Source organism: Nilaparvata lugens, unplaced genomic scaffold, assembly GCF_014356525.2.
Source record: "Nilaparvata lugens isolate BPH unplaced genomic scaffold, ASM1435652v1 scaffold4984, whole genome shotgun sequence".
NCBI classification, from domain to species: domain Eukaryota; kingdom Metazoa; phylum Arthropoda; class Insecta; order Hemiptera; family Delphacidae; genus Nilaparvata; species Nilaparvata lugens.
Window position 1 is genome coordinate 1 of NW_024090937.1, and position 13,254 is coordinate 13,254.

The following is a 13,254-nucleotide window of genomic DNA, read 5'->3' on the forward strand; positions in this document are numbered from 1 at the left end:
TAGTGACGAAGTCCATGTATTCATGTGAATATTTTATTAACAATAAAGTTCTATTCTATTTCTACTTGACATGATATTTATACAAACTGTGTATTTCAAACTACTAATGGATTGTCTTCTGATGTTTGTGATAACTCTGACTCGTGCTGTTTCAGATGGCGTCGGGCGGCCGAGTGGTGGGGGGGCGGAGGGCAGCAGGCGTGGACTCGTCGCACAACGAGCGCTTCTATGAGGAGCACGACTGGGAGCGCCGCGTCAGGAAGCGAAGGGCCAGGTGATATCGGCCACCGAGGACGCCTTCACGCACATCAAACGCCAACCTCATCTCATGAACACAGGTCAGCAGTCAAAATATTATTCGTATTTAGTATCAGACCCCTATCACAGTCATTGGGCTGGCCACTAACGACAGGACATGTGTGTACGGTACGCGTCCCATAGCTTTGTCTCCGTGACTATAAAACGGCATGTAGGCAAGGTATGGTTCGCGGGCTAATATTCACGGCTTTGTAAAACATCAGACTTCAGAGACCCTAGGGTGAGCCGTCCACTGGAACCGATTCGTCCGAACTAGCATCGCCGAAAACTACCGAACGCGACTGAACGATCCCCCAACAAAGAAAGGAATAGATGCTCGTCCATTGCAACAGGTTCATACAGCCGTGCACGGCCGTCTCCGGCCGATCAAGTTTCGATCCGAATTGAATAGGATTTTCCGGCTCTATCCGGCCGAACTAACTAGTCGAGCTGAGACAACAAAGTGTTCCTAACCTAAAATCGTTTCACAGTCTTGTTGTTTTTTGAAGTTCTTCTGTTTTATAAAGTTGTAAATAGGACAATGAAAAGTTGATAAGTTTGGTTCAAGAGCATGTTTCATGTGGGATATGAGAGACAAAAGATATCATCGTCGTGATGTTCAAAGGAATCTGTGGATTATGATTGCTAAACAAATAGGATCTGAAGGTGATATTATTGTAATGAATTTAGTAGATATTTGTTTATTCAATATTAAAAATCTCAATATAATTATTGTTTATGAAAAAATTTGGTGGCTATGATAGTAGTTAATTCAATAATTGGCAACCAGCCGACTATTGAACTAGACTGACGTAAACGGTTCCAATGGACAACCATATTCGGCCGAATTAACGGCCAGACGGATCGGTTGAATACGGTTCCAGTGGACGGTTACCCTAAGGCCCCTATCACAGTCATTGGGCTGGCCACTAACGACAGGACATGTGTGTACGGTACGCGTCCCTTAGCTTTGTCTCCGTGACTATAAAACGGCATATAGGAAGGTTGGTTTGCGGTTAAAAATCATGGCTTTGCAAAAACATCAGACTTCAAGACCCTAGAAGCTCCCCACAGAGATTCCTTAGAGGATTTTTGATGGTCATTGTTATTGTGCTTATGGCGTTCGCGTGTACGGTGGTTACGGTATTGGGAGGTATATTCTCTGCTAGTGGCTGAGAAAGAAGTAAGTAACATTACAGTACGTGTCCCGTAGCTCTTCCTCCCTGACTTTCAGGGTAACCGTCGCCTGGAACCGTATTCAACCGATCCGTTCGGCCGTTGGATCGGACGAATCTGCCGGCCGTTAATTCGGCCGAATATGGTTGTCCATTGGAACCCTTTACGTCAGTCTAGTTCAATAGTAGGCTGGTTGCCAATTATTGAATTAACTACTATCATAGCCACCAACATTTTTATAAACAATGATTGTATTGAGATTTTGGAAATTGAATATCCACTAAATTAGTTATTCATTACAGTAATCTTACTTTCAACAATATCTCAACAAATCCAGTCAAACTCAACAAATAATCCACTAAATTAGTTATTCATTACAATAATCTTACTTTCAACAAATATCTCAACATATCCAGTCAAACTCAACAAATATCCACTAAATTAGTTATTCATTATAAAACAATCTTTGTTTCACAGATTCCTTTGAACATCTCGACGATGATATCTTTTGTCTCGCATATCCCACAATGGAACATGCTCTTGAATTTAACTTATCACTTTTCATTGTCCATAGTTACAATAAAACAGAAACAACTTCATAAACAACAAGACTGTGAAATAATTTTAGGTTAGGAACACTTTGTTGTCTCTGCTCGACTAGTTAGTTCGGCCGGAAAATCCCTTTCAATTCGGATAGAAAAATTGGTCGGCCGGAGACGGCCGTGCACGGCTGTATGAACCTGGTGCAATGGACGAGTATCTATTCCTTCTTTGTTGGGGGATCGTTCGGTCGCGTTCGGTAGTTTTCAGCCGATGCTAGTTCGGACGAAACGGTTCCAGTGGACGGCCCACCTTAAACGGCATATAGGCATGGTGTGGTTCGCGGGGTAATATTTATGGCTTTACAAAAACATCAGGCTTCAGAGACCCTAGATCTTCCTAGAAGCTCCCTCCACACAGATATTCTTCATGAATCAAGACTTGACCTATTTCGGACTATGTTTAACCATATCTAAATTGGGGAGAGGAATAGCACAAGGTTACCTTATTTTTCCTCTCCCTATCATTTATATGATGTATACTTATTATATCAATCAATAAAGAATCAATAAAGAATGAGAGAGTTGCAACGTATCATCAATAATAGAAAGAACATTTTGAACGAATGTCAGCTGATGAGCTGTGTTGTGCCATAGAGTAAAGATATCGTTTAAGATTACTAGGAGTAAAGATAGCGTCCTAGATTATTATTCTGTCTCTGGCTGTGCTAGAAGGAAGTAACTCCATAAAGCTCCTTGTGTATCTTTTTGGATGCAACACGTTGCTTATGTGAAGATACATTTTCAATGCCTGATTTTTTCGAACTGGTAGTATTATGGAAGATACCCGATGTTTTTGAAGATGCCCGATGTTTTTGAACGGGTGGTAGTATTATGGAAGATACAAAGAGCATTCGTTGCTTATGGGATGATACATTTTCAAAAATGTTGGATGATTTTGTTTGGGTAGTATTGTAGTCTAGTGGCCCTCCGCCGATAGGCAAAGCTACACGACCCGGACTGTACCACTACCTCCGTAAACAAAGCCGTAGTATATTCGTGTGACGTCAGCACAGGTAGGGCTCCTACACCAATAAAAATCGTTGATTTCAGCTGATCTATATCAGCTAGTGTTTTAATATAAAAGTTTAGGAGCCCTACCTGTGCTGACGTCACACGAATGCACTACGGCTTTGTTTACGGAGGTAGTGACTGTACACACACATGTTCATCATGCATGTTGTGTCATCAGCGAGAGGTTTCTAAGGCTGGCCACTACAGTAGGACATGCATGATACACACATGTCGTCATACAATCTGTCATCACAGCGAAAGGCTCCAAAACTGAATTTTTTGAGGTTGGTTCTTGTATGTTCGATTTTTGTTGATAATTTCTTCTTTGATGCTCTGTTTGAGGTTTAATATTCATGTATCATTATAATTATATTTTCCAGTGTTTTATTTATATCTTTTAGTTGTTTAAGCTGCTGTCAAACAGCTGGTTTGGTTTGAAGACTCTCGCTGATGACACAACATGCATGATGAGCATCTGTGTACACACATGATCAACACACGTTGTCCTGTAGCCACCCTTAAGGTGCGTACAGACTTTCGCTCTGCTCCGCAACCGAACGTCACTCCAGCAGAGCGATTGATGATCGACCGGGGAACGCGAGAAGAGCTAACATCTTCCGTAACGTTCATGAGTGTACGACTGCAGAGCGGGGCGGAGCGACTGTGGTGCGATGGAGGAACGAGGGCAGTACGAGTGCGGAGCGTGCTCGGTGCGGGTTGGAGGCGCGTATATTTGTACGCAGCTTTAGATTGCAGCATTGCTTTTATGGAGTACCAAGGTCTATAAATACAGGTCATGACACAATCTCGTGATGCATTGCAATATCGCCATTTTGTTGGGTTCTAGTTCACTAATTTCCAAATCTATTTTCAGCTGTTATTGTAGATTGAACATATTATCATGATGTGTATTAGTAATTGGAATTGTAAAAATAATTCTTCCTACAGAACTATAGTATGTAGCAAAATACTAGAAACTGAATTGTTTATTTTTAGATCCTATTGATCTGGAACTTTGAACTCTTTTTGAAGTTGGCCTCGCATATTTTAGTCTTGTCCCAATGCCTTATGAATCATAATCCTTAGGTTACAAGAATAAGAACAATTTGCAATAATAAATAAATGAATAAATTATTATTTAAATTTCATTATTAAAAAAACTGAAAACCTGAATTCACGTATTATCTGAACTAGAATATTGTTTTCAAATGCATAATGCATTTTGCATTATGATTTTGTTACGAGCAAACTGAATTAGATTGGATTTTCAAATGTACCGCCATGAATAGGCACAAAATGGCCGCTCCATAAGGCCACGGGTGTCTTGACCTGGTTTTTTATAGATCTTGTGGTACAGTGCTGCCCAATTTCACAGAAGCCAGACAGCCTGTAAGTTATTTGTGTGAGTTAAAAGAGAGGTTAATTAGGAAGCTTACTGAGAAAGGAAATGAATTTATATTTTTGTGCTCACTTTTTTATATAATTGCATTAAAACTGTTTTATTGTATAATTTGATTTGTGTGTAATCAGGTGGCGGCGTGTTAATGGAACCGGAGGAAGCAGCAGCTGCGGTGTTCCCTGGGTTGGCTCGGGCACTGCAGAAGTATCTGCGAGTCACCAGACAGCAACCTTGGCATTCGCCTGACAGCATTCTACAGCATCTGGCGCACTGCCTTGCTCACGACCTGTCGCCTCAGGCATTCCTACAGCCTTACATGCAGCCGGCGCCCGTGCTGATGGTGAGTGATTCACTTCAAACAAGCAGTGTTGGGTGTTGGCAAGGTGACAAGACAGGTATCTAGATCATCGACTGTCTGAGTAGGTTACAACAGTACTCAATCAATCAATATATTTATCCTGACGATACAGTAGTACATAAGGCTATGTCACAAAATATTTTATAAAATTACAATACATAATGAAATTATAATTAGGTCACAATAATATATAATAAAATCAATAATAATAAATCCTTGAAATGAATAAAGACAACAATATCAATCAATAACATTCAGTAGTTCACCCATAAATATCGGGGACCGAGCTGCGCTCTGGAGAACAAAAGCATAAAAAATGTATTACGAAAGAAGAAATTATAATAACATTTATACAGAAATGTTCTATCGCATCACAGTAAATTGAGATTAATTCCCAAAGGGAGGCAAAAATTTCCTCACAAAGGCCCAGTTGCACAAAAGCCGTTATTAGATTTTAATCCTGATTAACTTCACGTGAACCAAATCAGAGAAGACCATTTCAAAAAGATGGATCTACTGGAATTAATCAGGATTGAAAATAACCCGGCTTTTTTGCAACCGTACTAAGTAGCTGATTGAATCATTACAAGAGTTCAACAGCTGAGTCATAATAATTTTGACACAGTCCACCACACATGAACTCGCTCACTCACTTCCATCACCAACAGACGACGAAATAATTATTACCAGCTGTTTTTCCAAGGATGATCAATAATTATCCTTTTGATGTCCTTCAGCGAATTTTCCAAGGGATGAGACCTAGTGCAATCGAATCTTTATATTATAAACCTACTATGTTCTGAATTTCGTGAGAATCGTTAGAGCCGTTTTGGAGATCCGGTGGAATACAAACATATAAACATCTAAAAATCTAATTGTAGTATTTGTAGTCTTTTTTCTAAAAATCTAAACATAAAAACAGAAGCTGCTCGTTTAATAGTATAGGATAAGGCTACGTTATAATTAATAATTTCATATAATAGTTGATATTATTAATGATTCTACATACTCCTGTCCTGAATTCTTCTAAAGAGTAGAATGGATTTTTAATGAGCCATTTTCTCAAATGTCTAAGAAATACAGGCAGGGGAAGGGTACGGAAGGAGGTTGGTAGAAGAAAAATGTTATCCCCACTACTGGAAAACTCGAAAGAGATTTAGCAAGTCTGCATCTAAGTACGTGAAGATCTCCACTGGCCCTAGTCGGATAATATTGTGAATGTCACTGGCAACCGTCAATATATTTTCGCCACACTGCACAGAAAGCAGCTGTTTTCCAGTCCCTACGTAGATCTGAAAGACATTGTTTGCAGACGACTCTCGTCTGACGTCAGAACAGGTTTCTTTCCGGCTAAGGCCGGAAAGAGTACCCTTTCCAGCCGCTAAATTTCAAGTGTGCTAAAACAGCTGATCAAAAAACTTTTTATAATTTGAGTTTATTATTCAATAATTAAAACATTTAGGGCCGTTTGCACAGTGACAGTTTAAACCAAATTTAATTTTAAACTGGATTAAATCCGTATCAAGTCTCGTTATAATGTGTTTCATTTTGAGTTTAAGCCACCAGCTGATTAAATCGAGTTTAAGTTTTGACTGTGCAAACGGCCCTTATAATAATATCATTCTATTGTCATTTGAAAGAATAAAAAAAGTATAAACTCAACCTCCCCCATAATTGAACATAATCTTTTAGGTTATTTAGACAAATCAGAATAAAAAAAAAAAATTTGACAGTTTCCTGATATTCGATTACCTCAGATTTGCTATAGCTATGACCTTTCACTTTTGCTTCTGAAGTGCTTAATAAACAATATTCTCATATATAATATATATATATATATATATATATATATATATATATATTGGTTTATTTTTGTGTGTGGCGAAAAATAGCGTTCGCACCACAGGCAAAAATGTTTTTCCGACTCTCAATCTTTTCTAATCCTCGGCCTATGGCCTCGGACTTGAAAACCGATTTCGAGCCGGAAAAGTCTCATTTTCGACCCTAGGTGTGAAATATACTATTTCCCTCAATTTTATCTCCGTCAAACACTGATACAACATTCATTGAAGACTGTTAATATTGAATTTCCCTTGACTAGCGGTTTACAATGAATCTGCATTACTTAATATTCTGACTGCTTCATTAGTGGAGAATAATATTGTGTTTGTTTGTTTGTAGAACGAAAAGGAGCGCGTACCGGTGCAGACGTGGTCGCTGGTGTGCGGCGAGCTACTGTCGCCCGCTGCGCCCCGGCTGCTCGTTCCAGCTGCGACAGAAGGATGTGTCGCTGCTCTGCCAGGTGGTCGCACTGCCCCACCTCAACCTCACCGAGGAGGTCATCGACCCCACCAGCAACCGGTTTGTTCTACGGTTGAACTCGGAGACGTCCGTTTGACGGCCGCCAAGGGGTGGGGGGTAGGCTAGTAAGTGAGTAACTGTTTGTTGATTGGTCGAGGGTCTGGTTCAAAGAAAATTTAGGGCCGGTTTCCGAGCTCGGGTTTAGCTAAGTTCTAGACTTAAACAGCTGGAGTTGGAAAATTGGCTTTCCGAAACGGGTCGTAGTCGCAGTTTTTATTATAATTTTTTTAGGTGATATTATAATGGTGATATAATTAGGTGATAATATTAAGGTGAGGGAGGAGTTGTTGCAGGTTTGTCCTTATTCCAGCGAGGAATTCTTTTTGCATTATAGAATGCAAAGATTGACGACTTAGATTATAATTGACAAATCCTTATACCCCTTTCATAGGTGGTCAGTGGGATGAAAAATGAATGAAATGAAAAAATTTATTTTCTCATTTCTATAATTGGAAACGTATTTCCTTGACGAAATGAAACATTCCTGAATAATTCATAATAGACTATTTTCTCTTATTTTATTTTGTGTTCAATTTTCTAGTTTTTCGAAATTTAATTCAAACGTAACTTTGACAATTACTGCGACTATGCCCCGTTTCGGAAAGCCAATTTTCTGATCCAGCTGTTTAAAGTCTAGAACTTAGCTAAATCCCGAGCTCGGAAACCGGCTCTTAGAAGTCCTGTTCTATAGTAGCTGCACCAGAAGATGAAATAAACGAAAATGTAAGGCCCAATTCACACTGAAGTCACGTGGCGGTGGCATGGCACTGACTTTATAGTGAGGTCCACGTTATAATGGCAGTGGATAAAAATAGAAGAATAGCTATACCGATTCTCTGCATTAATTAATTATATTACTACACTGTCAAAAACATAATGGCATCGTTGTGGACCTAGAAAAGGATAGTACCACCGGCTTTGTCGAATGATAAACTAGGATAGCAAAACCAAAGTTGATCAAATACTGTCATTATAACGTGGACCGCACTATATGACATGCTCACAAAAGTGGCATGGTGAAGCGCCACTCCAGTTTTGCATTGTACAATATGTTTATAAGGAGTGGCGTGTTGAAGCGCCACTCCAGTTTGCATTGGACCATAAGAGTGGCGTGGGAGTCAGTGCCACGTCACCGCCACGAGTCTTCAGTGTGAATTCGGCCTTAATATTTATCAAGGTGTAAATCCCAAGTAGGGTTACATTAGTCAAGTCTCCTTGGAGTCGTTTTTTCTAATGTATGTGTAAAATGGGAGATTTTGAAAACTGAAGTCAAGTTTACTTGAATTACAGTTTCCATTACCTCACAAGTATATTATTATGAAGTAAAAATCTAATTACTATCAAAGTTTTCTTCTTACTTTTTATACGTTTATTGAATTTGTTTCTATACATTCTCAATTGATTGACAACTTCGGGGAAATTCAATTGCGGCGATTGGGGCAGATTGACAATTTTCGAGGTGATTTACAGCATTTAATTGGGATTTTCGATTAATAATAATTATTCATTAATTAGCATTTGAACAAATGCAATTCCTTATGTATTTCCATCTATAAACTGTTTTTATTTCAAGATTGATTTGATTTGTACTTAATAATTATATACTTTAGAGGTTATGGAAAATCACTTTCTGCTTTTAGAAAAAACGACTAGCAGTCAGATATTTTACAATAAATGAATTGATCACTCACTGAGACAACGAGATCTTTTGGCAGTTCCGCCATCTTCTTGAGCGAATTCTATGAGCGAATTCATATTGTAAAATATCTGACTGTAGTCGTTTTTTCTAAAAGCAAAAGTGATTTAATAATAAGCAGTTCGTGATGGAAAACAACATTAAAGAGTTATGGAAAACTCGAATTCAAGCAAACTTGGCATCAAGTTTGCAAAAATTGTTTATTCTACTCAAACGCTCTTCAAGTTTTCTCAAAGTTAGAAAGTCTTGAATTCAAGGAAACTTGACTTATAATTCCACTATTGGAATTGCACCCATAGAAGTAATTACGACAAGGAGGGTGACATTCATTTCATCAAGATGCTAGTTGATCATCAAGAATCAGCACGGGTAAACAACTTCAGTACGTCAAGTTTTCAGTTTGTCAAGTACCTGTTGCTTTCAGAGAGTTCAGTGGATACAATAGCTTACATTTAATTGTAAAATTATCCAAAATTTCTAAATAACAGGGGCACCTTGCCGTTTAAAACCCCATTTCGGGCTATGTCTGTTGTTCTATCCCGATCATATCCATATGATTTGTAATTGTATCAAAAAATAAATAAATAATTCTGGAATCCAGTTGAATGCAGGGCTAAAGCCGTGTTTTCGTAACGGGCAGAAGCAGAATCGATTCAAGCGCTCCAAGCGGGCAGAAACAGTAACACTCAAAGAACTAGTTCTTTTGTTCAAATTTTAATCGTGCTAGAAACAGCTGATATTACAACTTGTTTTTTCAAACATCAATGAATAAAGTTTTTATACTATATTATTTTTTTTGTTTCTAGGACTTGTAAATTTCTTTGAAACAGACCCTTGTCTATCTGAAAACAGTGGGCCCTCTAGCAATTGAAGGATAAAAGCAGTACAGCAGATTACGGTTGGGAGGTTATAAACAGTACAGTGTTGATCCAGCAATGTGTCTTAGTAAGGTTTTAAGAGTTATTTTTTGTATTGACATTCAATCGATGGCGAGGCATTATTTTTATTTGATTTGACGTATCTTAAATTGAATTAATGTAATTTCAATTTGAAGACGAAAATTTTAATTTGATGACTATAGCATAATTGAATTCATTATTGACTTCAGTGAACTAGGTACTGAAAAATTAGCATTCCATATCTTACTCGTTAATTAAAAAGTTAATTTTTATTTTTGTAAATTTTTACCTACCATAGTAGGTTAGCATTCCATATCCTACTCGTTAATTAAAAAGTTAATTTTTATTTTTGTAAATTTTTACCTACCATAGTAGATTAGCATTCCATATCCTACTCGTTAATTGAAAGAACTTTTTATTTTTGTAAATTTTTACCTACTATAGTAGGTAGCTTACTACTATTATTACTCCTTGGCGATACAGCTCATTCAGAGCCTTGGCCTCCTTCAAAAAGCCTCTCCATTCGTCTCTATCCCGCCTTACGTCTCCATCCAGCTTATTTTTCCTGTTATTTCGGTCCCATTCCGAGGCTTTTTTACTTTCCTTGCCTTATTAGTATAATATACTATAACCTTAGTATAATATAATATACTACAAGCTTTCTAACACGTCAATTGATCTTATATTTTTACTTTCCTTGACCTATTAGTATAATATACTATAACCTTAGTATAATATAATATACTACAAGCTTTCTAACACGTCAATTGATCTTATATTTTCACTTTCCTTTCCCTATTACCATAGGTAAGGAAAGTATTGCTTTCCAAAAAAATGAAGGTACACCAATTTCTAATTTTTTGGGATCGTGTACATAACACCCAACAATTTATTACTGTATACTTTCCACAGTTAGTATTTCCATTGTTCAATTATTCGTTGTAATGATTACAAATCATTCCTACATAATGCCTCGTCATCTTTGAATAGGAAATTATGTGCAAACCAAAGCTGATGTAAGCTATGAAGATTTAGTAAGATGTTCGGTTTGGATTTATAATTGGAACATACTAGATAATACAATATTCAATATTATTATATTATAGTTATACTTTCCCTATATTTGTCAAGTCAACAATAAGTTACACTACCCTGATTATACCGGGTGATTCAAAAAGGGCTTTACAACTTTGAAAATTCATATAAATCTTATTAAACAAGGTACAGAGCTGGTTTTGGTGTTCTTTTAAAGGAAAACACTTTGAGTTTTTTTCCTTAAACTAAAGATGTTCTATGTGACTTCTCTGCAGACATTCAATCGATAGTCGATTTCTTTCCAGACACACACTAGCATTTCAGGTGTAACTTGCTCAACAGCAGCGCAAATCCTTGCTCTAAGCTCAGGTAGAGTGGCTGGTAAAGAAGGTACGTACAGTACACCATATCTTTTATGAAACCCCACAAGAAAAAATCCAGCGGTGTTAGGTCTGGGGAACGAGGGGGCCATGCAATTGGCGCATTACGGCCAATCCACTGATTTGGAAAGCGGTCATTAAGAAAATCCCGGACGTCAGTCAGATAGTGTGGTGGTGCACCATCTTGCATAAAGAAAACATTTCGTTCTCGGTCATCCTCATCGATCTGTGGTATCAGAAATTTTTGCAACATATCAAGGTACACTATGCCGTTGTTGCTGTATCTCTTGGAAAAAAGGCCCGTACACTTTCCTCTTAGTCAACGCACAAAAAAAACGTTCACTTTATGGCTATCACACACATGTTGCAATGTGTCACTGGACCAGGCAATAGCGGACTTAAAACTTGAAGTGTTTTCCTTTTAAACAACACAAAAACCAGCTCTGTACCTTGTTTAATAAGATTTATATGAATTTTCGAAGTTGTAAAGCCCTTTTTGAATCACTCGCTATATTTGTACTAGATAATAATGAGTGAGTGTGCCCTTGAACAATATTACAATAATTAATTGCTGTAAGTAACTGGTAAGTTGATAATATCACATGTTTATTCTGAACTGTGATAATGTATTCGAAATATTTTTTGACTTGTGCTAGATGTCTTGATTGACACTCATTGTCAGTTTGTTAAAAATTATATTAATAGTGCTTTAAACCAAACCTATAATTAATAGTTGTATTACAATAGTTTGATTACTGTATCATTATGCTGTTTAATAATATCTGTGTGAATTGAATTTGATACTGTGTCTTACTAATGTATTTTTGTATCATTTGAGGTGATACTGTATCATATTTATACTGTTTTACGTATCCTACTGCAGGATACTAATGTATTTTTGTATCATTTGAGGTGATACTGTATCATATTTATACTGTTTTACGTATCCTACTGCAGGATACTTATGTATTTTTGTATCATTTGAGGTGATACTGTATCATATTTATACTGTTTTACGTATCCTACTGCAGGATACTAATGTTTTTCACCCAGAATCTCCCTCAACACGTTTTTCTAGATAATTCTGAACATCTTACAAAATCTTCTGATATTTATTTGATAAAATATTATTTAGTTTTAATCAATTATTTAGTGTAACTTGAAACAAAGTTTCATAGGGGTGTTGGAGACGATGTGTATTATTTTTTATGAGAATTATTTATTGTTCGTTTACTAGTATTTTATTGGGTTTAGTGAATTGTATGTACGATTTGATTAGTTGTGTTTTTGAGAGCCAAAAGAATAAGTAATTCAATTTTAGTGTAGAATTTATAATCAAAACATCCTTCGTTAATTGGAAGGTTTTGCCAGTAAATGTATATAATCATTGTAAATAGTAGATGTATGTTTGAAGACAGATAATTCACTGTTTTAATTGCCATTGAAATAATAATTTATTTATGAGTTGAAAAAACTTCTGAAAAAATTTGTTGATTTCTTCAATCAGCCATAGACAAGATTTTAACAGCTTTATTATTCATTCTCTAATCAGGGTCTATTATAATCTTGAACTATCGTCTTTTTTCTATAGGGCTACACTTGAATATAGATAAAAATAGAAAATCTAAATACCTTTTAAAAAATTTTTAAACAATTTTAAAAAGGGTACTCAGATATCTATTTTTATTTACATCTTGAACTATCATTCATAATTTTAATTCATGTGCAAACTATTAGAAATAACGTATCAAATATTTTAAATAGATTATTTGAAGGTCCATGACATCTTGAAAAAATATTCTATCGTAGTTGATTGCATTGTAATCTTATAGTTTTGAGGTCCACGTTATAATGGCAGTGTTTGATTAGCAATGGTATTGCTATCCTTGTCTATCGTTCAACAAAGCGGATAGCGCTATCTCTTCCTCGCTTTGCTCTGTTGCCAGATCGTCTTTTAAAAATGTAGAATTAACAATTGACAAAATATTTCATCTTGAATATGTAAATTCATTATGGAATTATTGAAAAATATAGTTTTTT

General features: G+C 36.6%; 1 protein-coding gene across 1 annotated transcript; it reads left to right on the forward strand.

Annotated features, from left to right (window-relative positions):
- Positions 1–155: 155 nt before the first annotated feature.
- Positions 156–9,967, forward strand: LOC120355850 (vang-like protein 2-B; the record flags this gene model as incomplete). The annotated part of the gene is given in 6 exon segments (XM_039444581.1): positions 156–273; positions 276–338; positions 4,617–4,825; positions 7,025–7,080; positions 7,082–7,273; positions 9,707–9,967. Coding segments are annotated over 5 exon segments (606 nt in total), but the record flags the coding sequence as incomplete, so codon positions are not given.
- Between the last annotated feature and the right edge of the window lie 3,287 nt (positions 9,968–13,254).